This window comes from Ipomoea triloba, chromosome 3 (assembly GCF_003576645.1).
Source record: "Ipomoea triloba cultivar NCNSP0323 chromosome 3, ASM357664v1".
NCBI lineage: Eukaryota > Viridiplantae > Streptophyta > Magnoliopsida > Solanales > Convolvulaceae > Ipomoea > Ipomoea triloba.
This window is the reverse complement of record NC_044918.1, coordinates 15740836-15767467: the sequence shown is the minus strand read 5'-3', so window position 1 is coordinate 15767467 and position 26632 is coordinate 15740836. Positions and strand designations below refer to the sequence as shown.

General features: G+C 37.1%; 3 protein-coding genes across 5 annotated transcripts; 1 reads left to right on the top strand and 2 right to left on the bottom strand.

Annotated features, from left to right (window-relative positions):
* The first annotated feature begins 989 nt into the window (after nt 1-989).
* Nucleotides 990-13599, top strand: LOC116014418 (SAC3 family protein A-like). Of its 3 annotated transcripts, none has more exons than XM_031254472.1 (14): nt 990-1386; nt 1487-1565; nt 3166-4005; nt 4932-5390; nt 6182-6283; nt 7067-7164; nt 8655-8814; nt 9533-10051; nt 10183-10323; nt 10518-10577; nt 10925-11055; nt 11985-12118; nt 12222-12457; nt 13103-13599. In XM_031254472.1, exons 2-14 carry the CDS (start codon nt 1503-1505, stop codon nt 13202-13204), a joined length of 3045 nt encoding a protein of 1014 aa, XP_031110332.1. In that variant the 5' UTR covers nt 990-1386; nt 1487-1502; the 3' UTR covers nt 13205-13599. The 3 variants fall into 3 exon arrangements, with proteins under 3 accessions (XP_031110332.1, XP_031110331.1, XP_031110333.1); XM_031254471.1 differs by having other exon boundaries at nt 991-1386; nt 1477-1565; XM_031254473.1 differs by having other exon boundaries at nt 994-1386; nt 1477-1565; nt 9548-10051.
* Nucleotides 13600-13713: 114 nt separating this feature from the next.
* On the bottom strand, nt 13714-14643 carry LOC116014419. Its single transcript, XM_031254474.1, has one exon. The coding sequence runs from the start codon at nt 14562-14564 to the stop codon at nt 13998-14000; it is 567 nt and encodes a 188-aa protein (XP_031110334.1). The 5' UTR covers nt 14565-14643; the 3' UTR covers nt 13714-13997.
* An 8423-nt stretch (nt 14644-23066) lies between these two features.
* On the bottom strand, nt 23067-25760 carry LOC116013747 (ABC transporter G family member 6-like). The gene has a single exon (XM_031253660.1). The coding sequence runs from the start codon at nt 25513-25515 to the stop codon at nt 23254-23256; it is 2262 nt and encodes a 753-aa protein (XP_031109520.1). The 5' UTR covers nt 25516-25760; the 3' UTR covers nt 23067-23253.
* Nucleotides 25761-26632: the final 872 nt, after the last annotated feature.

Below are 26632 nucleotides of genomic sequence, written 5' to 3'. Positions count from 1 at the left end.
ATAGACTATGTTAGTTTCAATAGTTCATACGAATTATTGTATTAGACTCTGAACGTGGAGAGCATTCTATCAGTATGCTTTTGTTATACACAGTTAAGTTGTTATAACCCTCTGAGTAGCTTTTGTTTTTTTAATGGATGTTGAAAATTATCGCATATGCTTATCGCCATATTTAAGATTTAGATGACATTGACTAGATTGAAAGTATTAAGAAAATGCAGATAAAATGGATAAGGAGGTCGGAGGGAACATAGTTGGAATTTTGTGTTTTAGATGGTGAATAGTATCGGTTTTTTTTTATTACCGACATAATCGATTTCGGTCGATTATATAACTTATAAGTGTATGTTTGGTTGGTTTCGGTCGATTACATATATTAAAATGTTTGAAAAAAAAACATATATTAAAAAATACCATCGGTTATTAACCGTAATCGACTAATGTTCACCCCTACACGTATTGGTTAGGCATGGTTGGTACACGCAACGCGCACCACCAATCATATTGTTTTCTCTCCTTATGAACTCAACAACAATTCAAATCGTGCATTCTATTTGTCCTCTCTTACTCTCTATTCATTTAACGAAAATCATTATTGACATTGTTCTTAGAGCATCTACACCAACACATATTTTGGAGTTTATGTCAAAAATAAGCCATGTTGGCATGAGAGAGGAACGGAGAGAGAGGGGGAGGGAAGCTTATGTAAATGATGGATAATGATACAGTAAAAGCTGACCAAACTAATTTACTATACTCTGCTGCTGTGCGCGTAGGCGCGCCTGACGACCTTAGTTTTTTTTTTTTTTTTTTGAATAATATTTTTCTCCTCATATTTTATCTTTTTTAATCGCAATTACAAAAACTCATAAAAAAAAGGGTAAAAAAACTCCATTGATAAGGCTATTGAAAATTGATGAATAGAATACACTTCAATCAATTGTGCACAAATAATTTTCCCGCACTCCCATTGATTTCCCTTCGTGCCCAAACAGAGCCTCCAAACACGACCCGACGAAGACAACGGGTTAAAATATTGTATACTCAATAAAAAAACTCGAAAATCTGAATCAACAATAATACTGTGTATGCTATGTATGCAAGCCCAATTTCAAATACAGCAGTCGCATATAAATCAAATCAAAGACCTCTTTCTGCATTGACGACCTTCTTCTGCTCCATTCACCGTTCCGTTTTGCAAATTCTCTGATATTCTTCGCATACAGACAGTTTTCTTTTTGTTGTTTCTTTATTTTTTTATTTTCATTTTTCCTGTTGCTGTCATATCTTTTTGATACCTTTTTCGTCTCAATCTGCTGTTGTTAATACGCAAGGAGGAGGAAGAGTTACTTGTTCGAGCTGATTTGTTACTGTTCTCTTTTATAGGTTCGATTTCTTGTTGGAAAAAGGGGATCATTTTAGGGTTGGGATTTGTATTTATTGTACTTGTTTAATTAATTGATTTGGATTCTTCAGTTTTCTGCAGGGGATGTAACGAGGAGATGATGAATCAAGGAGCCAAAGCTGCCGACGCCGCACCTACCTTTATGCCCAATTTGCAGGAGGTAAATTGTCAAAGTGTGATGCATTAGTGGCTGTTTGTGCTTGATTTTAGTTGTCTTGTTATATGAATTGATTCAGCAAAAGAAAAAGAGAAATAAAAGAGAATAGAGGTTAATGATCTGAGCTTGAAAGTAGAAACAAAGGGAAAATTCATGGCCTCCCGTATTTTCTTGAGATGATTCTTTTAGGAAGATATGGCTTGCATGCAAGTTTCAAGTAAAACTCACTCAATGAGGAAAATAATTGCTTAAATAGATGCAATTTAAAGAAAGTACTTGCTGTTAAAGGTTGTTGGCAAAATGAGTTCATCCCTAGAGCCGTTAAATGCCATAACGATAGTTGAGCTGTTTATCCAAATGACATTGCCTAATCCCACTAAAATGGGATGGCGCTTTTTCCTCTTAATTCATCCCTGCCCAATTACAATGAAGTACTTCATCCTTCCATAATATAAGAAACTTTCATAAGGAACTAAGTACTACTCCTTTCAGCCTGATAAGTTTCAGTTCACGAAAGGGATAAAGTTTTAATTAAAAAGTAATATTAAGCATTCATATAAAACATAAAAGGACTTCCAGTATAATGTGAAATAGAGATATTTCTGCTTTCTAATTTTTGTGTTAAACTGAGGGCCTGAGAGGAGGCACTGAGGACATATCCTCTTTTTGCTTGATGAAAGAAATTTGCTATTTTTTCTCTTTGCTCTGATGTTTCCACTTGTGAGGTTTATAGAATTATAGATGCAATACTGGCCTTATTATATGCCTCTTTCTAAATATTTATTAGCAACCATGCATAAGTAGATTGTGAACATGACCCAAGAACAGACAATGATTTGATCATCTTCCTTTTAGGGACTGGGAAGCCAATGTCTTTCATATTTGTAAACCCAAATTGTATGCAGTCAAAGTCTATAAGTATTGAACTTCAATTATTTCGATATTGCTGCAGATGCATTTAATTTTCTAATTTTCTATCACTGCTAATGCCATTCATTTTACATATGGATTCTGAATGCATTGAATTTCCTGGTTGCCATAGGCCAACTTAAAATTGCAAAGTGAAAATAGTAATGTAGAATTCATAGGGCTGCAAATAGATCAGAAAAACATTTGTGCCTAGTGTGCTGAAGATGGAAACTTCTATTTGCAGCTTGTCTTTTTTCTTCTCTCGATATTCTGTACCTGTATCTTTTGGTTTCATGGTGAAATTTGTGAAATGGTGCTTCCTTGGCCTTCAGCTTATTGAAGCTTTTATGATCCAAAAAGCCATAAAGCTGGGAAGGAATAGGTTTTCTTTACAAAGTTCTTATTTAAGAGGCTACCAGTCTCTTTTTTGTGAATCTCCAACTTGAGGTTTCTTTGAAAAGCTCTTTTTGAAGAAGAGGAGGGTGTTTGATGAACTTTTTACTCTTTCAAAATTACCTCTCACATCCTTAAAAGGTCCACTGTAAAATGTGTGTGTTTTTACTTTTTAAAAATAAATTCTTTCTAGAAAAGGTCTTTTTGCCTCTTATCTCTTATTTGGGCCAAACATGCACTTGATATATTATATATGGCCATTCATTGTTTTAATGTCTGAATTATCTCTTCTAATGGTCAGAATCATCAGTTTGTTGATCCAAGCCAACATTATACATCGTCGTATTATGCCCCTCCTACCTCTGTAGCGACATCATGGACTGCTCATGGAGTTGATAACTATGCCAGGGAGAATGGTGTTATTTCCAATCCCGGTTATCACCATGATCAACAAGCAAATACTACTTCTACAAACATCCAAGATGGATCAAGTGTGGCATCTACTAGTGCGGCCTCGAGTTCAGTAGCAGCTAGTGTTCCTCAAGACTACAGTAATTATTCCACTTATCCAAGCACCAATCCATATGGCTACAACAATGCGGGTTATGCAGCTTACTACAATGGCTATCATCAGCAGTCTAATCAATCATATGCTCAACCCGTAGGAGCATATCAAAATACAGGTGCTCCTTATCAGCCTCTTTCCTCATTTCAGAATACTGGATCTTATGCTGGGACTGCAAGTTATTCAAGCACTTACTACAATCCCGGTAATTATCAGACAGCTGGAGGTTACCCAAGTGGCTACAGTAATCAGTACGATCAATATGCAACATATCCTTCTCAGCAATATCATACCTACAGTTCAGATTCAGCTGCTGCCTATGGTTCTACAGCTACTGTTCCTGCTTCACAACATCAGCAACAATATAACCAATGGGCAAACTATTACACTCCATCTCAGACAGAAGTCACTTGTGCTCCTGGGACAGAAAACCTTTCTGTTTCTAACGCACCTAGTTTGAGTTGTCCTATTCCTGGTGTGAGTGGCGGATACACAGCTGCAAACAGCCAACCACCGGCACCTCATGCTCCATCTTGGAAACCAGAGTCTACTACATCTGAATTGCCTACGGTGCAGGTTTGGTGTTGTCTTAGTGTGCTGTTAACAAGAAATATTTAAACTATCAATTGAAATTTATGCATGCCTAAGTGAATGTTTCTAACATGTTTTCTGTGTTTTTACTTCTAAGAAGTGCATGTCCATTCATACGATGTAACTAATAGGAAAGGTGAATAGTAATGTAACTCGTATCTTCTTTTGTTGTAGGATTTTTTTTTGGGCCTCGGGGTGGGAGTGGGGTGCTGCTCTGTATTAGTCTAAGAAATTACTCAAATTAGAAAGGCATCATAGTTCATAAGTGTTTGTCTAACTTGCATGTCTGGAGCAAGCCTTATGCTGAGTGTAACAAAATTTAACCAGCCAAACAACTTAACTATACCAGTAAGAACTTTAATAAAAATGTATGTGGTAATGCACAAGGTTTTGCATCAACCGGGACACGGGGGGTTGAGCACACAACGAACAGGAATCTTCAGATTCACTTAAAATCATGATTGCTGTTAGTTAACAATTTTAGGTTTCTATTTCTTTAGTGAAGCAAGTATGGTTTCTGATGCTTGATACTTCTTCAATGGCTTATTTTTATGACATTTAGGTTTTCTCAATATCATCATCATTCATCGTCATTATTATTTTGCAGTACTAGTTTGGAATTATTTTTATGACACTTAGGTTTGAAATTGAGAACATTTGGAATTAGTTTGTAAGTGTACTAGTGTAGAGGGAAGCTTTATTACTTTTAGGTTACTGGACTTGTTATTATATTAAAAGTTTAAAGTTTAAACCAGTAGCTGATTCTTCTTTATTTGGTGCTGTAGTTTTTTGAAAGTTGACAGATATCTTTCTCTATTTTTTTTTTCCAATTACTTTTGTACATATACTATTGTTATTTTTTTATATATAGGCACTTTGGATTCAGTTCTCTTTGTGTTTCTTTTGACCAGTCTACTGTAGTTAGTGGCAATGCCCATGATAGTTATTGGAACCATTGGGCTCCAGCTTTCCAAAATCAACAATCTAGTTCAGTGCAACACCATGTTCAGAATCCATCAGATGTAACTCCTACTTATGAAAGCATTCAAAATCAACCAAAAACCACAGGTCCTCCAGGACCTAATTTTCAGTATCCAACTTCTCATCAAATGCCTTCTAGTTATCAAACACAAATGCAAAACATCCATCAGACTGTTCCACAAACAGTTCCACCTGAAGAAACGCACAGGGTAAGCAAATTGCAGATTCCAACAAATCCTAGAATAACTTCAACTTTGGGTGTGGGTTTACTGAAAACCGATAAGGATAGCTCTGCAACTACTGCAGCTGAAAAACCAGCCTATGTCAGTGTTTCTTTGCCTAAACAGAATGAAAAGGTGTCTTCTCAAGGTTCTGATTCCATTCTCAAGGTAAACTTCTCTCTCTCCCTTTAATTGATTATTTTGATAAAATATGGATTTTTATTTATATACTGGTGTAAAGGACAATTTAAAATGACCTAAGATGATCATTTCCTGTGTTTTAATCTTCTAAGTTTTGAAATTTTGCCGTACCTTCTCTCCTTGATGAGTGTTTCAATTTCCTAAGACGCTTGTGCTTACATCAGCAGTTTGCTTGGGTTGTCTTTTGCTAGGGTGTAAAAGGGCAGTATTTGAACAAAGTGTGCTTGAGCTCAGCTCTTTTAGCTTTCAAGTGTTCAAACTCATTTGTTTAGGAACCAAGCTTTTAACATTATGTTCAAGCTTGGTTCATTTAATGTTCGTGTTCATTTGTGTTTGGTTCGTTTAACTTGAATGAGCTTGTTTATGAATAATAGTTCTAGCTTGTGTTCACAAACAAATGAGGCTCTGTTACCTAACTTCTTCACAAACAAGCTTGTTTATCATTTGTGAACAAATATAATAGGAAAAGAACACCTGATTAACAAAATATTCAAAATATTGCAAATAAACAAATGGTTAAATGAGTATCTAAACAAGCTTCTTAGGTAATGGAAATGAGCATGGTTGTGAACATAAACAACATGAATAGTTAGTTTATTAAACAAACTTCAAAATTTTACCTAAGTGCTCAACAAGTTAACTGGTTCACTTGCTCCTCCATGGATCTTTGCATTGTGCTAGATATTGAGGACACATATTTTACAGAGTGAGATAATGGACAAGTCTTACTACTTTATAACAAATATTCTTATTTGCAGCATGGTGCATTTCCAAAGTCGTTGCGGGGTTATGTGGAAAGAGCTTTAGCTCGCTGCAAAGATGACTCTGAAAAGGCATCTTGCCAAGCTGTCATGAAAGAGGTATTCAGTCTAACATTGAAGCTTTGCTTCTGACTGTGGATTTTGGAAACCACTTGCTCCTGTCAACTGTCATGTGTACATATTTGCCATATCTTCACATTACTCCACAAATGGACAAATATGTTAGGTTGCAATTTTAACTATTTGCTCCTATCCATTTGTACCCCTGAACTAAGTCATCTTATTTTTTATGGCACAATCTCAAATTCATGATAAACTCAAGACTGCTAGAAATTTTGCACCGAGTTTGTACTGGTGCATGACTACTTCCTCTTATCTGGAAGAAGGATCTTTCCAATTAACTCAAATGAGTATCCCTTCTATGATAGTGTAATTGATATATTAGTACTCTGGCTTGGTGCAACAATAATCAATTCAAAATTTCTCATCTCTATTTTTTTTTTGAGGAATACTGAGCTTTAGTGCCATAGGTAAATTCACAATAATTTATTCATTTATTTTCCTTCATTTCCTTTGAGCTGTATTTGATGATATGCTTGCATGATTCACTTCCTTTACTTTTAGTATGCCACAACTACTTGTTCTGAGACCTCTGGATGGCAGTTGGCTCTTCTCATTTCTTTCTTTAATCAATAGATGACTAGATATACTTCCCATTGTGTTATTTGCCTGTTTTTCCTTGAAAAACCCAGGAATTCATTTTTCCTTGATTTTGTTGAGTTGCTTCAGAGCTGTATTCTTTGATCATGGCTCATCTGTTGTCACCAGAGATTCATTATTGCACCATTAACTACTAATCTGTAATAGTGTCTGTCCTTTCAGATCATCTCGAAAGCTACTGCTGATGGCACACTTTTTACAAAAGATTGGGATACTGAACCTCTTTTCCCCCTGTCCAATTCAGATGGAGTTAATAAGGAGTATGTGATCTCAATATCTTTGATCTTTCTAAATTCACATGTATCACTTATCCTTTTGTGTGTACATGCCAGTTCATTTCTATGGATGTTCAAATAGGATGTTCTATGAAGAAGTCACATGCTGACATGCCCGACCTATGCACACCACTTGCTCAACATGCTTTATATTTATATTAATTTTTCAATTTTGTGTTTATAATGCTAGATAATGTCAGCTTGATGATAGAATTAAGGTGTCTTTAATGAGGGACATTTACAATCAACCTTGAACATACAGATCCCTATAGGCCTCACACACACACGCCAGGTGGGGTTAGTGTACATGGGATTTGAACCTAAGCCAAATGTTTGGGAAGCAATGGGCTTTACCTACCACTAGACTGAAGTACTAAACCCACCCTATGACCACATAAGACCTAGATATTTGATAAGTTTGAAACTACACTAGGACCTATTTTTGGCATATGAATAATTTTCACTCTTCAACTGAAAATCCTTGTAATAATATCATGTCATCCCCCCAAGCTTTTGTGACAAACATCACTCAGATTACTAGAACAAAACAGAAGCTCCCCCTTTATGTAATCACGCAATGTGATGAAAACCATATTCTTGCATTAGATAGTCCCTCAAAAATTCTGAATAGGTAATCAGTGAAGAGTGATATGCTGAACCCAACGAAAGCAATAAGAGAAAGATCTCAGAAATGGGATGCAATTCAGGAGTTGTTTCAATGGCTTGATTGACATAACATTGTAGGACATGCAAATATGCAATGAATATACATTTTATAGGGGTTTGCTTACCTTTCAAAAAAAAAGGGGTTTGCTTAAGTTGTCTAAGATAACGTGGAGAGTTAAAAACACAGAAAGGATATTGAAAGATAGTATTTATTATGTAAGACCAATTTTAAGCATTATTGACAGGCTTGTATGCTTGTTTGGCCCAACTTATTTTGGAGCTTATCCACTCCAAAAGTAGAAATTGATCCAAAGATCCAAATACTAAAAATTTAAAGAGGTTTATTAGGCTTGGCAAGTTGGGCCAAACAAGTTCTCAATATTGTCATTTGATAACAATGACAGATTATCAATTACCATAACACTATCAAGTTATACTTTCCAAGTTGGTTCCACCCCAAAATGGCAATAAAGTGGTTAGGGATTAACTGAATGAATAAGTGAAGCAGAAGATGGAAATACAACTTGAGGAGTTACACCCAATTATAAATTAAGGGGCTTTAAAAGTCAGAACCAGAAGTTCTGAAATACTCCGTATTAAATGGCTCACATTTCCGTAGGCTGTTATTCACTCGAATAAATAATATTCATTATAGGATTCCTATTGCTAAAGGGTCTGAGTCTTCTTTTCCCGCAAAGCCTTCTGCAGCCTCAAAGTTGATAGAGAAGCTATTACTTTAGTTATAAGCCTTGAGCCATCCAGTGTAGATGATGATATTCAGTCTGTTCAATCTGTGACTTATTTTGCAGGGGTCTATTCTTTTCTACTTCAACTCCAAATTCAAAGTGTAAAAGAAGTCCTAGTAGGCGATTCAAAAGTCGATGGGAGCCTGTGCCAGAGGAGAAACCAATGGACAAACAGGAATCTGTAATTCCTAATGCTATAAAATATGGAAGTTGGAATAAACAGGTATTTGTTTTACCCAAGCAAACATACAGAATGCAATTTATTTCTTTTTATTGACTCACATTTGGTACTTCCTCTGCACAATAACCTGAGATTTGTCAGGGATTGATATCCTACTATACAACACCATTTTCTTTTCTTTTTCAAATTTGATATACAGTTGAGATCTAGATCCTTTCATATCTTCCCTATTTTCTACCATAATTTAATCCAATCCAAGTCTGATCCTAGCTAAATCCCTATACCTGCAATTAAAAGAAGTCCTTAGATCATCTCCGATGGGAGTTTTTACATGGGTTTTTACTTGTGTGGAGGAAAGAGAGTATGATATGGCATAGGAGAGAGGGGTTTACCTGCAATATGCTAGTTTTTCCGGGTTTTCCGAAAAAAAAAAAAAAAAAACAAAAAGAAAAACAAAAACAGAAATTGCACACCCAGTTCATTGTTGTGGATGCTCTTATTGGAGTTTGTTATATGCTCACATCACGGGCAAGAAAACATAAGTAAAAAAGAACAAAGAATAATAGTTGGAAAAGGAAAAGAATAGTAGTTGACTAGTTTCTTAATATCTAAACTATGTAATGTAATGGTAATAAAATAAGACTTCCTAAATAATCATGGCCCCAACATGTTTCAGAGTTTCAGATTCTTATAGTCTAGTCTGAAACCGGTACCCTTTTAGCCCAGTTGATTTATACAATTGAATACCTGTCTCATTCAGGACTATTTTCTGCAGTTTTCAAATGAAAAGACAGAAAGCAAGATGCATCATTTAGGTCATGTGAAATTTTCCTTATCAGAGCAGAAAGTCTCCAGCGCAGATACATTGAGGGCAGCTAAGAGGCAGCGTCTTGGAGAGAATCTGAATGCAGCTGATAATGGCGAAGCATCCAGTGATAGTGATAAGGAACTAAAGGAAGAGAGTTTAACTGCATATTACTCTGCTACAATTACACTTGCTGATTCACCAGAGGAAAGAAAGAGACGAGAAAGTCGTTCAAAGCGTTTTGAAAAGGGACACGGAAATAAAGCAAGAAGCAACCACATTAAAACAAAGAGTGTTGGAGCTGGAAATTTATATTCTAGACGGGCAACTGCATTATGGCTTAGCCGAAGTTCTGAGGAAAGTGGTAGCAAAGCTGTTGAAGATATTGACTGGGATGCTTTAACTGTCAAAGGATCCTGCCAAGAAATTGAGAAGCGTTATTTACGCCTTACCTCTGCACCTGATCCTGCTACAGTATAACTCTTAATCTTTTCTGTTGGATTTTTTGATTGAAAGAGAGAACAATCTGACATGTTGGATGGGGTTACAGTGATGCAACATGTTTGATTTTTTAGAAATTATTTTTAACTGAGTTTCATTTGCAGGTAAGACCTGAAGAGGTGTTGGAGAAAGCTCTACTTATGGTTCAACATTCGCCAAAAAATTACCTCTACAGATGTGATCAATTAAAATCTATACGGCAAGATCTTACTGTACAACGCATTCATAATGGGCTAACTGTCAGGGTATATATGTTTGGCTATATTTGTCTGGTCCACTTTCTTCATTAAAACCATATTTTCACCTTGTTAATATTCTCATATCATTGAGCAAAGCATTGACAGTCTGTTCTTCAAATATAATGCTTTATCTTTATTCTTTTGTTTAACTCTTTTGGTGAGATTTGTTGAAAATTTCTGTGGATGCCTGCTTATTTCAGGTTTATGAAACACATGCTCGATTAGCAATTGAAGCAGGGGACTTGGCAGAGTATAATCAGGTTTGCACATTCATATTTACTAAGGAATTATTGTTATTATATTTTTTTGGGTGAGGGGCTCTTATTTTATTTTTTATTTTTATTCATTGTTGAATTTCATTTGTTTAATTCCTTGACTTTTGCTGGGCACAATTTGATTTTGCCAATGAGAATTTAGAAGATGATCTGCAACTGTAGAGAAAATTTGTTAGGAATATTATTTTGATTATTCATCTATATTCACTTATTGTTATATATGTGTGTGTTTGTGAATCAGTATCCTTAATTCTCTCTCTCTCTCTCTCTCTCTTTTTTTTTTTTTTTTTTCCCCCCCAAAATTTTAACTATCCTGACCTTGGCTTCTGCAGTGCCAATCGCAACTGAAAACACTCTATAGTGAAGGAATTAGTGGATGTAATATGGAATTTGCGGCATATAATTTACTGTGTGCACTTTTGCACTCCAATAACAAGAGAGATCTCCTATCAGCAATGTCAAGGTGAGTGACCTTGTTGTGTTGGATTTGGTGTAATTTTTATTTGTCTTGAACCTGTCAGAATATTCTGTTATAAATTCAGTATTTAACTGAATAGATGCCACCATTTTTACTTGCCTGTCATCTCGCTCATGAATGCTCGTCTCTCTGGAACTATCATTTGGTTCCAGCAATTCTTTACCTTCTCTGTTCTCTTTATCCTTCTATTTTGTTTTATTATACTCTGGAAGTAATTGGTGGTGTTCTCTTTTTGGAGGATTTATTTATTATGTAGTTCAATTCTCTTATCATGCTTCATCTTGTATAGTAAACTGATCTGCAAGGCATAAAATAGAATGTGTAGAACCTTATATTATCTTATACATGGTTGGATAATACTGCAATCTCTCATGGGGACTTCAGAGTTCCCATGTAGTTGCATGGTTCTGCTTATTAGGTAGAGACACTGAACATGATATTCTCAGTTATATGAAGCCTGTAAACAGGCCAATCATGATCGATCAGGTAAACTGGATTACAGGACTTGGCTCCAAATTATGACATGTTTTCTATTTTTCAGTTACACATGCAAAATATTTGGAGTATCTTAGGAACAAAACTGTTTTACATATTTATATTCTTCCCCTTTACTTGTAGCCATATCCTGATGAATGATGAATACTGTCAAAGTTGTGCCAAACTGTGTGTAATTTACTAGCAAAATAGAAGATTTGGTAGATTGTTCTATGCTTCTTTGTTTGATTGTTCTTTTGGATTATTTTAGGAAGAGAAACTACAGAAGTTCTAAGAAAATCTGTACACACAATTCAGTGCTTTATTTTTGAGTTCATCACTTCATTGGGGATCACATTCTTGTTATACACTGGTCTCTGCTTGGCTTTCTTCTTATGAGGACCTGGTATATTAATATATCTATTGTCCATTGTTATCAGATTATCATCTGAAGCTAGAGAAAATGCAGCTGTTAAGCATGCTCTTTCAGTCCGTATGGCTGTGGCCTCTGGAAATTATGTTCTGTTTTTTAGACTGTATAGGACAGCTCCAAATCTTAACACCTGTCTCATGGGTAAATGTTCTCATCGATTATTTACATTGCCTCCATTACCATGCAACTATTATGCTGTACAATTTCTCAGCATTGGATGTAATGTATACCTGGTTGGCTGCAGATCTTTTTGTTGAAAAGATGCGGTATGCTGCTGTAAGATGTATGTCTCGTTCATATCGTCCTACAGTTCCCGTCCCTTACATTGCCCAGGTTTTGGGGTTTGCTAGTATTTTGCCCACAACTGATGCCAGTGACACAAAGGAGACAGATGGTGTGGAAGAATGTTTGGAATGGTTGAAGGCACACGGTGCATGCCTTAGTTCAGATAATTCTGGAGAAATGCTCCTTGACACAAAGGTATGTTTACCTTTTCTATTCATTGCAAAGGTGCTACCAATAGTGGTATTTTGAGGTACTCAGATCCTTCCTATCTAGCTTATCAATAAAATCGGGGTCAAAATCAAATCAATTTTGGTCTGTGCATCACTATCAACGGTGGTGATAGGTAAATTTCAATGACAACAAAATGTCCTTTTAGATAAGGAATTATGGAGTAATTTTGGACAACAATTTTTTTTTATTCAAAGACCAGAGTCGCTTATTATTTTTCAAAGCAAATGAACTTTTTTTTCTTGCTTCCTCCTCCCAAACACAAAATGCATATCCATAAAAACCTGTTACTGCAGATTTGCAACTATAAAAACCTATTTTTTGTGAGTGGTTTGTTAATTATTATGTTAAAGATCAAAATAAACTGTCTTAGATTAGGTAGTTTTTCTAAGCTTCCAATTATAGATTATGATATATGATGTTATACGAGTCATAAATTATTGGTTCAAATGAACTATGAAGTGCTGTAAGTTTCATAGTCTATTTTTAAAATAACCTTAAACCTTAAAACTGGATTACTTATTCCATTATCTTTCCGATTAAATAGCTTTTACAAAACCTGCCTGTAATGTTTCTGGTGGTCTTAACTCAACCGAATGCTTAATTTTGCAGACGTCTGCATCTAGTCTCTTCATGCCAGAACCTGAAGATGCTGTATCCCATGGAGATGCCAGTCTTGCAGTTAATGATTTTCTAACTCGGAGTCTTGCTTAGGAAATCCAATTTTATTCAACGACACAGATTGATTGCCAAACATCGAAAAAGAAGCTGCAGCTTGGACGACCGATTGCAGACTTTGGCAAGAAAGCTGCAATGCAGAAAATTGATTGGGAATTTGGACCATTTCATGAAAAGATCACCAGTAACAGTACTGATGCCAAATGATTGCGAGTTCACAACTGTATGAATGAAGCCAGCCAGATTCCAAACTACACGACTTTGGGCACCCCCTAAAATGCTCTTTTTAGTGTTTGGGTGTGCTGAATAGCTTGATCTAGCTTGCAGTACTTCCAGTGAAATTGTTACAGTTGGTAAAATTTCTCATTTTTAAGTGAAAAGAAAAAACAATTTAGTCTTTACATATAGTTGCACTTAAATCACAAGCAAAACTGGCTCTTCATTCCAGTATTTATTACTCCGTAAATGGTTATTGATTTGATTTCGAATTTGATTAAATTAAGTTTTAAAAAATGTACAAAATTCATGTATAAAACTTGTCCACATAAGGTAAAATCGCCTTTAATCCCAGACTCGTAGAATTGTAAAAGAGTAAATTACAGTGATTTAACAGTTTGAGAGGATCACCTAATGCTCACAAGAGTCGAGAGGTGAAACTCCTCTCACACTGTAGTTACTAGTACTAGAGCTCGACCATGATTATGTATAAAACTAATATAAAACATTGGAGGTTTTCAAAAAAAAATATAAAACATTGGAATATATATAACATAATAAGGCAATTTCACAATTTTGCTGGAAAAAAAATAAATTAAAGGCACGATGATTTTCATTTCTCTGATGGCCACACACTAACTTTTTCCTTCTCGTACTTAACATACAACGCCGCCACAGCCGCCACGAAGTAAACCTGAATTAGAATTATCGCCGGCGTATGATACTTTATAACGCCCTGACCCGTCGCCAGCTCCACCAATACCAAAGCGGTTATGCCCAGAATCGCAATCCGCCCGTTAACCCGTTCCGAAAACGGGCTGAACCCGAATTCCACACTCAGCCCTTCGGAAACCGCCTCCCGCAGCGGCACCGGCGGGAGGTACATTCCCGATCCCGATTCCGACGCCACCTTCTTCCCTTGCCGAGCCTTCCTGCGCTCTGCTTTCTTCCCCAGGCCGCTCCGGTACCGAATACGGACGTTGGAGAGGCGCGAGTCGAAGTCGTCCGCGTCGCCGGTTGTCTGGGCGTCCGCTTCTTCTTCAGTTTCCGAGGCGGAATCGTCGCCGGTGGCTCGAACGACGAAGCGGAGATATGGATGTGCGTGTGGCTTGAAGGAGGATGGAGAGAATAATGGATTCGACTTTGGAAGTGGTAGAGTGGAGAATGGTAGCGTCGCCATTTTCGGTTTTGTTGAGCTCTGTGATATGAGGTGGATTGGATAACAACTTCTTCTCTTTCCTGTTACAGAAAATTCCTTCTTAATTTTATTTGGTCTCAAAATTTCAGATTCAGTGGTACGTTTACATGGAAGATTGAAGGCCACATATTTTATTTCATGTACACCCATCAAATAAAAATGCCAACGTGAATGCAAAAAATATTTATCCAATGATAATATAATATATATTATTGAGCCAACAAAGCTAGTTTGATACTAATACTTTAGTAGCTTATTTAACATTTTTCTTAAAATTAAAGATGTATTTTGAAAATCTCAATGCAACTATGTGGTGGGGTCCAGTATTTGGGCCTATAAAAAAAGGATTGAGTTAGACACCCCCTCATGACCTATAGCCCAATATTGAAATATAATAATACTAGTCCAATATGCAACGTTACTGGTATAGCAATCCAAGGATCCAATTTCCAACCATATAGAAATCAAAGTTTATGGCCTGGGAAAACCATAATTAAGTTGGTTTTATAGTTAATTTGATAATCATAATATTTTAAGTTCGAATTTTCATGGGAATCGTTATTTAAAAAAAAATAATTTGGACCGACAACTATGAATAATCTAAGTTTGTTTACGTCATTGTAGTCCTTTGCTGGTTAGGATGCAGGTTTCACCTAGTAGAGTGTACATTTGAATAGCAGTTACGCGCTATTTAACTGAAATAATTCAGGAGTCAGGACGGCGCATTAATCGATTTTATTTAGCTAATAATAAGTACTCCTTAATAAAATTTAAAAATTTGTTATAAATATATATATTGATGGCCATTATATTTAGACTTTTCATTTGCCCTTTATCTAACTCCTTCATTTGTTGAGAAAATGAAGGGTTGGTATTATTGTATATATATACATCTTGATAGATTAATAAGATGGGGCTTTTGAGAGCTTCTGTGATCTTGTTCTTGTTCTTCTCCTTTTTCCTTCTCTACACTACATTATCATATATATAATCTCCAAGCAATTACCGGGCAATCACCACGCGAGAACTGAGCAAATTAATAAGCCAAATTACAACACGTTATCAGCACGAGTCTCTATCGTGATTTTCGGTGAACGGTATGCTTGCTATCTTGTCTTGTGCATTTTATTATGAAATCTATGACTTTGTTTGTGCATATTGCCTTCCAATATGAATTGGAACCTCCAATCCTTGTTTCTGCGAAATGAGTATTCTCCCTTTTGATTTTATTATCTGTATATGTGTGCTTCTGATAATTAGTGTGATAATACTCCATGTTTGTTAACTACTTGTGAGTATATGAACCCCTCATCAAGCTATGGTTAAAGTTTTGGGATAAATACATGGGTTTGTAAATATAAATTCTCTTGATTTATCCTCCTGAATCATGGATATGAATTAAGCTCTACATGAACCATGATGCTTGAAAATGGTAAATACATGTGGTTATATACCAAATTGTATGTATATGTATCCATGTATGTTCTATGACTTTGGATATCGAATGCATAATCAATTCTTATTATGCTTGTATCGGATTGCTATGTTTGCATCAGAATACTAAGATACATATATATACGCATATTTATGTAAAATGATGTTTCTTCATCCATTGTTTGAACATGTATTCAAAATAGTGGTTTTTCCCATTGTTGTCACATATTGCTTCGTAGAGTTACATGAAAATTATGATCTTGTAGATCATGTCCTCCATTGCCAAATGTGATTTTATTGAACTCTCTTATGGTGGAAGCAATTATTAAACTAGGATTCTAGATATTGAATATATTTGGCATCTAAGAAATTGAGACAAGCTTTTGTTGCTAAGTCGCAGAGCACTGATACCCAGAAGGTAAAAGCTCTCATTTTCATACGTCACCACTTGAATCGCGACCTTAAAAATGAGTATTTGATTGGAAGTCCCTGAAGGACCATTTCGACCAATAGTCATCAATTGTCCTTCCTTAGGCACAATTTGACTAGCTTTTAATCTCGAGTTTTAAGATTATAAGTCAGTAACTTACTATAATTTAGCTCCGCATAAAATAGTCTCGCAATTAAAACTCTGCAAACAGGAAGTTTCAGATAAATACTTATTTGAAAATACTATGTATACTTTTCATGCGAGTAATCTTGTACTCTAGCAGCAGTACAAGACAACAAATTATGAAGCATTCTAAGCTGATTAGCACTCATTGTAGCTAAGAAATGTAACTAGTTGTTGATGAAGAATCAAAATGCATGTATTGTTGGCTTTGCACTGGTGCCTGAAGCACATAATGTTGCACAGTCGAGCAACTTTATAAGGGGTTGAGGTCGAGGTTACAACTGGTGTGGTATGAGTTTCGAGCTCAAAAATAAGAAGCAAAGTGATCAAGGTAATCAATGACCACCATACTTATTGAGGCAAAATTCTAGCCAGAAGTTTGCTTTCAATGTTAGTGTGAAGGGTATTGATCCCTACATGCCGCGCACCAAAGCATTTTGTCATTGAAGAATGAGTCTAAGCTCATCTTGTTGGTTCTAGTTTGCTTGAAGCAAATACTGTAATAAATGATGATAACGAAATGATGAGGTATTGATGAAAAATGATTGGTGTCATTATAATGTTTGAGTAATGCATGAAAATATATTCATGTATGAGGAGTTAGCTTATGTCTGAAGCATCTAAGAAGTTAGCTCATGCTTGAAGTATTTGAGAAGTTAGCTTATACCTGAAGCATACGTGACCGCAATATTTGAAAAGTTATTGCATGGTCGAGAAGTATATATATACTTATGAGTGCAAAGAGATTTAAATTTACTGTTTTTCTTTGCTGATTTTACTACTCGGTTTAACTATTTGAAATTTACTATTCAGAAGTCTACTTCTCTAAGCTTACCTCTCTAAGCTTACCTTTATAATCTTACTTCTCGTTTTACTTCCCGGAGTTACTTCCCTTATAATCTTACTTCTCGTTTTACTTCCCGGAGTTACTTCCCTTAGTTTGGATGTTCTCGTTTTACTTCCCGGAGTTACTTCCCTTAGTTTGGATGCTTATTTATGAAAATTCGGAGTTACTTCCCTTAGTTTGGATGCTTATTTATGAAAATTTTTCTCATGCATGAAATCGTGACCCTCGTATGCAATTGGCTGGTTGCTAATTCAAAGTTGAATTTGTTCCAAAAATCCTATATCAATCCTTGAAGGATTGCTATTATCAACGAATTATGATAATATTCCTTTGACTAAATTTAATATGCCAAGATATCAAATCTCCCTATGAATATGTCTTAGTGCAATTCTGTGTTATTTAAGGAGTGGTATACCCCTTTATAAGAATGATCATTGACTTATGACATACATGATATGATTAATTTAGATGTTATTTGTTTGAAAGATAGAAGCAAATGATATCATATCAGTTTGCCCGAAGCAAACGAAGGAATGAATTATATCATATCAGTTTGCTCGAAGCAAATGAGGGAGTGAATTATATCATGTGAATTTGCACGAAGCAAATTAACCAATGAGTGAAACTAATGGAAAGTTGAGGATAGAGATGTTTGGGAGATCATGAAGATCTATATTATTTGACAAGTTTCCCAGTTTTCCTATGATTATTGTGTACCCTTATAATATCATTTGATATGTATGCTTTCATATTTGATCATATATGATTGTGTGTATGTTTTGGGTACTTTATATGTTGCGGTACATTTTTTAAAGGCTTTAAAGACCCAAATGATATTATAATATGGGATGAGCTAGTGAGTTGCCTTGGGCAAATATTTTTTTGGTGAGTCAGATTCCTTCAAGTGCATATTATATAAAGCATATTTTGTGGAAGAAAATTCTTAAACTATGTATTTTCTTGTTGGGGACATCAGTTTTATATGCTATCAGAATCTGACCCACTGCATATCATAATTATTCCCCCTAACTCCTAATACGTGGTATAAGATCAAACATTTCCCTGTCTGCGTTTTGTTCATAGTGTGCATTCTATTTTACTATATCACCGCCATTGCGTACCTCCAAGGGCTATCAAAGCCTCCGTCTGTTGTTTAAATACTTGAGCCCATGATATGGGATCAATATATAATTAGGTACGCTAACTGCACACTTGATGAAGATCGTTTCACGGCATTAGGGGGAGATAAAAGCCCAAATTTTATAGAATGCCGAGAAATTTCATGGAATGATTAATAAAAAAGATCTTCAGTATTTAAACCCACGTATTAGGTAGACTGAACTAGAAGTTCAGAAGAGGTAAACTGAACTAGAAGTTCAGAAGATATCTAATATGCCAATATATATACTGATAAGAAGAGTGACTAGGTCTCATCTATCTTCCCCAACTTGGACCATATATGTATTTACCAATGCTCCTTGACGCTAGAAGTGTGGAGACATATTGGTATAACAGACAAGAATCCGTGGAAAGCTAAATCTAGCTAGTAGAAAATTCTGTCACTCTTGAAATCTCTTAAAGAAGTATGTCTTGAAGACATTCGTCCAGAAGACGAAAACCCCCAATAAATTTACAGGTACACCCAAAATCATAATATTGGGGATGCGGAACAACCAGATAAAAATATCTCTGAGAAATGGCTAGAGTCTGGTTGATTTAGAAATTGCCATGAATTTTATATATATGGGAGATCTTATGAAAAATATTATAGTTGTCGACAATACAATTGCCTTATAAATTGCTCTCAATATATAAGAATCTGGATCCAGAGCTAGGCACCGGTAGTGCCCTGATTTTTTAATGTATAAAGGAGCAATTAAGGCATGTACAACTCAGCTCACTAAAACTGTATTCTCTTTATAATATGTACACCATTTAATGTTAACCCAGCAGGTTACAAATGAGTGTTTGTACAAAAGAGAAATACAAACAATTTGGTGGTATGATATAAAGCGAGACTGGCAGCTTAAGGGTTTACGCAGAGACCCTGAATTGATTTTAATCAAATGTACTTTCCCACAACATATGGCATTACATTCCGCTAATTAACATCATTGGCAGTGAATTGTAAATTTAGATATGCAGTTGATGAATGTCATGACCGCAAACTTATGGGTTATCAGATGCTAATATTTATCTGTAAATCCCTGATGGATTTAACACTTTTGAAATGAGGAAAGTGAAAATCGCAACATGTATCATTAAATTACAAAAGTCTTTTTATGACTTGAATATTATTGACTGAGTGTTTTCCTCCCGAAGAAGGAATATGCAAATAATATGTACCATTATGTGTTCGTTAAAGAATTGCTAATGGAGTTTTTTATTTTATCTTCTCAGTCGATATTGATGGTTTATATGTTATTGAAGCACATAAAGAGCTTGGTGATATTAGCTCATGCTGAAAGACGGAGTTTTGAAATGAAAGACTTGGGAAACCCAAGTATTGCCTCGACTTGAAGATTGAGATTCTCTTTGAAAGAGTTTTATATACCAGTTAGCCTACTTGAAAAAATGTCTTGAAGATGTTTTATATGAATAAGTATCATTTACTTATCACACTAACGGTAGTCCAATAATCTCTTGAAGTAGATAAGGGACTATTTAGACTCGAAGATGATAATAAGGATATTTTGGGACTGGAAGTCCATTATCGTTGTTATTGGAGCACTATTAGGGAACTAGAAGTTCCATAGTTGCATCAGGCCTGATATTGAATTTGCGATGAAATTGCTAGCAACGTTTAGTGCTTCCTCTACAATGAAATATTGAAATGATGTTTAACATATCTTCTAGCATCTTCGAGGTATAAAAGATTATGATATTTATGTGAGAAACCAATACGTGGTTTTGGCGGGCTACTTGGGTACTGGCTCTTTTATTTTGATCCCCATGATGCCAAGTCCCAAACTGGTTATGCTATATTTTTACCCCCAATGTCGCAGGTGGACAAATAAAGATTGTGTTGCCCAAGCAAGTAATAGGTTTGTTAATGAGAACCTTACAAAAGATATTGCACCTAAGTTTTACTACCCACATGAACTCCAGAAGATTAGTAAAATTCTTGTTGAGAAAGTTTACCCTCGCGAACAATCTGGCAGATATGTTCACCAAGTTTCTGCCTGCATCCAATTTTGAGTAATATGTTTATAAAATTGGAATGCGTAGGCTTAGAAGATTGTTATCTTCAGGGGGAGCGACAACCTCTAGCTACACTAGAATGGACAATCCAAGAAGACTTTTGAAATCCTTAAGATTATGCTCCGAAAGCATATGGTTGTACTTTTTTTTTTCCTTAGATAAGTTTACCCATTGGGTTTTCTTATAATAAGGTTTTTAATGAGGCAACTGATATAGGTGCACTTGAATAAATAGTCCTGAAGACCTTAGAAATCTTGAAGATTATGCCCGGAAGGCTTATGGTTGTACTCTTTTTCCCTTAGCTAAGTTTTTCTCCCACTGGGTTTTCTTAGGCTAAGGTTTTTAATGAGGCAACCGGTGCAACACAATGGTTTAACATATTTCGTGTACTCTTTTCCTCGTCTAGGTTTTTCCCAAAGGGTTTTTCTAGCGAGGTTTTTAACGAGGCATGAGTATGGTAAAATAATGGCCAAGGGTGAGTGTTATAAATATATATATTGATGGTCATTATATTTAGACTTTTCATTTGCCCTTTATCTAACTCCTTCATTTGTTGAGAAAATGAAGGGTTGTATTATTGTATATATATACATCTTGATAGATTAATAAGATGGGGCTTTTGAGAGCTTTTGTGATCTTGTGTTCATGTTCTTGTTCTTGTTCTTCTCCTTTTTCCTTCTCTACACTACATTATCATATATATAATCTCCAAGCAATTACCGGGCAATCACCATGCGAGAACTGAGCAAATTGATAAGCCAAATTACAACAAAATTTTAGTTGATTCTATTGTGATATTTTAATTACATAAGTTTAGATAATAGATATAGAATTCAAACCCCTAAAATAGTATTTCAACTTATTCCATGTTGGGAGATGAATTTAGGTAGACCTAGTTTAGTATAGATGCCCCCTCCCCCCCCCCCCTCTACACACACACATATAGAGATAGAGGTTGGCCACCAAAGCTTCTTCCTTAATTATGTTGTCAATATATGACCAAAATTGAAGTGTTAATATATACATAATAAAATTCAACACAAACAGGTTTCTTGTCTGCCATACGTAATTTGAAAGGTCTTTTGCGTGCACACTGCTCACCTAATCTTCAAATCTAAATTCAAACTGTATCTCCCAAGCCATCCATCTACTTCAACTTTCTATTTTTAATGTCATGCTTAAACTCAGTGATGCAAGTTATTATGTCAGTTGTTATATAATGTTTGTTAAGTTTATGACTTTTTAATATGAAATACTAAAAAGATAAGTTTAGTCCCTCATCACGCCAGTTTCATAGACGGATAGAAAAGGTAAATATCATAATGTGTTTTAAGTAACTTATATTATATCTCCGAATGCTGGTATATTATGTGGATCAATATATATATATATATATATATATATATATATGTATATATGACTGCGTTCAAATGAGAATGCATCACCCCGGAGAGAACTGCGGACCAATCACCGCGTGTCACGTGTCCAGATGTAGTTGCACTTAGTTATAACTACGCGCACTTAACTGCATGAATGTTAACAAGGTAAATTACTTGCATTTGTAAATGAAATAGGTGCACAAGTGCATGTAAAATGTATTACATGCACAAGTAAAATGTACATTGAGCATCAATACTAAGTGCACTTAACGTTATAACTAGTTGCACCTAATGGTATAAATGTATAATTAGTTGCACCTAGTTGCACGAATGTTAATAAGGTAAATTACTTGCACTTGTAAGTGAAAATAGGTGCACTTGTAAGTGATTTTACTTGCACTTTTTATTTGCAACTGTACACCAACTACTTGCACTTATAACACATTTACTTGCACCAAAGTTCGAGATATTTACGAAAATACCATTGCGTCGTTTTTTTTTGAAATTATATCTGATTCGTTAATCTGGACACGTGGACAGCTGTGAATCGTTCTCATTTCTCTCCTGGGCACCCATTCTCATTGGAGCGCGCCCTATATATATATATATATATATATATATATATAGAAAAGTAAGAATTGAAGTTGTGTAGTGTGTATCAATTAATTCCCAGCTTCCTAACAATATCTTACCAGCCTGCCTTTCCGGCAACAAATTGAACCTTATGAATACATTTGATTGGGGAGATTATTGGTCACCTACATTGTATTCTAGTTGACTTCATCTTCACACACACACATATTATATAATTAGTCTCATGTTGTTCTTTTCTAAATTTTTTATTAATTACGGCGATCGAGTCTTCAATTCGAATTTTCGATAATAACTTTATTTCTTTGACTTTTTGAAATCCATTTAATCTCTTTTTGCATGCATACACGCCATGCAGTGATAAGCCTGTGATCTAGACCTAAGTTTAATATAAATTGATAGTTATATTACGTGATAAATTAAACATGCATAAAATACTCTATTATTCTTGTGAAAAGAAACATAACTTCAATTCCCATTACATTCAGATTAAACAGTAAAAACTTTATCATATATTTATAACTTTAGAAACAGAAAAAAATAAATTCAACAGAAACTTTTACAGTGAGTAATTAATACTCCATACTTTTTTTTTTTGACTTATTTTTACCTTCTTTTGTTCTTGCTTCCCAGTAAGAGGCAGAAATAAAATAAAATCCTAAAGAAAAATCCCCACGCAATCGTCACCCACAAGCAACCCCACTTGCTGAGATCCGTCACTCCCTGCTGCGCCAGAATGTCGGCGCCGGTGGTGACGCACGTGTTCGCCGTGATTTTGATGTTCAGCGTGCTGCTCATCGTGCTCAGGAGGCGCTCTTTCAGCGGCGTCGACACCGCGCTGAGCGGCGAGTTATCGAACATTTGGATCCCGCGGACGAAGCATTTGGTCGGATCGTCGAATTCGTTCTGGAGAACGGCCTCGTAGGGGTATTTGACGAGGGAGAGATAGTGGAACCAGATCCAGTAGGGCGGGATCCGATCGCGGTTCATGAAGAAGCCGCTGAAGAGGAGGAAGTAGGCGAGGATGGCGACGACGATGGTGTATCCGAGCATCACGTGCGGGACGACGCCGGAGAGGAACGTGACGAAGGAGTTCCCGGCCCAGAATGAGGCGACGATGATGCCGAAGTAGAAGAAGAATCCGGAACTCCCGCCGTCGAGCCCCACCGCCCAGAACGTGAGTGCGGCGAACGCGAAGGCGAGGAAGACGAGCGACGGGAAGGAAACCAGCGCGTGGGAGAGACAGTAGGAGGATCGCCGGTAGGCGTTGTAGGCCGTTTCTCTCAGGAAAATATAGCGTTCCTGGATGAACACCGGCAGCGCGTCGGCGCACGTGTAGAAGGTAGTAGACATCGCGAAGGCGAAGAAGCCTAGCCTTTCTTGTACTCCTTTAGGCGAGTTATCTAGTCGCCAGAACATCGTGGCTAAGATAAATCCAGTCACCATAACCGCCCCTAACCGTGTCCCGAAAAGTGCGGGCATCCGGCTCGAGTTTTTAAAGGACCGTTTGGATAGAACCACCATTTCGGTCCAGAACGGGTTGGCGAAGGTGGGGACCAGTGACGTAGTGCTGGCGTCATTAGTCGCTCCGGGGACTAGTTTTCCTCGGGAAATACTCGCGCTGATGGCTTCCTTCAGGGATAAACCGTGGACCGGGTTCGGTTCGGGGATTCCGGTCGCGTTTCTCTTTGTGTTTTGCCAGGTTCGGTTAAACTCGACCAGGCTCTTGGTTCCTCCGGGCGAGCCTTCCAGCTCCCGGATTAGGTCCAGGGCGAACTCGGTTTTATTCTCGCTGTCCGGAATCGGGTGGCCGAAATCGGAGAAGAAATGCGGTAAATTGGAAGGTGAACCGCTGTAAACCGTTTGTCCGCGGGAGAGGAAGAGAACCCGGTCTAGCAGACCGACGATCCGGTAGCTCGGCTGGTGGATGGACATGATCACGATGCTTCCACTCTGAGCGATTCTCTGGAGAACTTTCACCACCATGAACGCGCTGGTGGAGTCGAGCCCCGACGTCGGCTCGTCGAGGAAGAGGATGATCGGGTCGTGGATGATGTCGATTCCGATCGACACGCGCCGCCGTTCTCCGCCGGAGACGCCGCGGTGGCCTTCGTCGCCGATCACCGTCTTGGCGGCGTTCCGGAGGCCTAACTGATCGATCAACGCCTGCACTCTCATCTTCTTCTTCGCCTTTGAAAGCGTCCGAGGGAGCCGGAACTCCGCCGCGAACATCAGCGTTTCCTCGACGGTGAGCATAGGGTACAGGAGGTCGTCCTGCATGACGTAAGCGGAGATCACTTTCAGCAGCCGCGAATCCAGCGGCTCGCCGTTCAGCGTTATGCTGCCCTTCAAGCTCTCCTTAGCAATCCTGTTCGCCAGCGCGTCGATGAGAGTCGACTTCCCCGACCCCGACGCGCCGAGCACCGCCATGAGTTCTCCGTCACGCGCCTCCCCCGAGATATCATTCAGCAGCGTCTTCGTCCTCGCGACCACCGTCTCTCCGCCCGCCGCGGCGGCGCTCATCCTGCTCCGGCTCTGAAACACAGCCGGAACCGCCATCTTGCGGCGGACTTTCACATTGTACGTCAGATTGTTAAACGACAACACGAACGGCAGCGCTCTCTGCTCCAACCCGCCGGGATCACTCACATCGAGAACACGGTGCACCGGCGTCTCATCTCCGGTGACCTCCTTGCGAACATCACCCACGCACTTCAACAGATGCCCGAGCGTCGGCGACACCGCCGGCGCCGCCGCCCCAACTGACGCCGACATCTCCAAATCATCGCCGCCTTGCTGCCTCCGATCATAAAACGGCACGCTATCCCTCGCCGGTGAAATATTCTCCGCAACTATCCGAGACGACATTTCTGAACCAAAACCAATCGAAACCCCGCTACAAACGACGACGTTTCGAATGAGAAGTGAAAGATTAATCTTACAAGCTCTGATATATATTCTCTTTGCTCACTGCATGCATGTGAGAGAAAACTTGAAAAGGAAAAAACCCTTAAGCCACTGCTCAATATCTAAAGCGAGGCTATATATATATATATATAAATAGAGACACATATACATACACAACTATATAGGGAAATAATATATAATTATTATATAATTATTGTGTGATTGGAAAAGGGTGATGAAAAATATGAAAGGGGTTGTGGAGATCAGAGGGGGTGAGACTAGAGAGAGTGGAGTGAGGTGACCTAAATCGCCTAATCTTTTATACACACGTCTTGGTTCATCTGGGGGCGGGGTGTGGGTGGGGGTGGGGTAGAGGACACGTGGATGGATGGTATTGGAGTAGGGTTTGGGTTATTAGAGGGAAAGGGTTTAATGTTAATGCCAAGTTTCGTACGTAGAGTGGAAGTAGGTGAGGATGGTAATCTACAAACTAAGAGCCGCAGCGCCAAAGGATTATCTCATGGAGTTTGCCCAAATTTTAATTAAATTAAATTACTAATAGTGGCTCTTCTTCTTTTTTTTTTTTCTCTTTTTTTAATGCATGGTTTAGATACATACAGTCTAGTATTTGATCTCAGCCTAAGTGATCCGACTCGGCTCGAGTGGTTTGCCTAATGTTCGATCTCTCATTTCGGTCTAAGTGGTCTGCCTAGTATTGATGCACAACATTTAGCCTTTCTTGATTTTTCAAAACTTATGTAGGCCAAAATAATGTAGGTACAAATTAAAACTACTTATCTAGAAACAATGTGTTTTTAGCGTTGCATAATCTATTCATACATATTTACTCTCAAATAATATGAAAACAAATTCTATATTTACAAGAAAATTGCTCCATAGTACATGTTTTAATTAAATCTCTACGTATTGGGGATAAAAATCGTAATTGTGCGGTTTTCTCTAATATATATATATATATATATATATATATATATATATATATATATATATATATATATATATATATATATATATATATATATATATATATATATATATATATATATATATATATATA

What these genes read in the sequence shown, in the direction of transcription:
- LOC116014418 (XM_031254472.1), top strand. Translation starts at nt 1,503, where the DNA reads ATGATGAATCAAGGAGCCAAAGCTGCCGACGCCGCACCTACCTTTATG. An exon ending in GTTCTGATTCCATTCTCAAG is followed by an intron (nt 5,391 to 6,181) that starts GTAAACTTCTCT and finishes TCTTATTTGCAG; the next exon opens with CATGGTGCATTTCCAAAGTC. An exon ending in GCCAAGCTGTCATGAAAGAG is followed by an intron (nt 6,284 to 7,066) that starts GTATTCAGTCTA and finishes CTGTCCTTTCAG; the next exon opens with ATCATCTCGAAAGCTACTGC.
- LOC116014419 (XM_031254474.1), bottom strand. Translation starts at nt 14,564, where the DNA reads ATGGCGACGCTACCATTCTCCACTCTACCACTTCCAAAGTCGAATCCA.
- LOC116013747 (XM_031253660.1), bottom strand. Translation starts at nt 25,515, where the DNA reads ATGTCGTCTCGGATAGTTGCGGAGAATATTTCACCGGCGAGGGATAGC.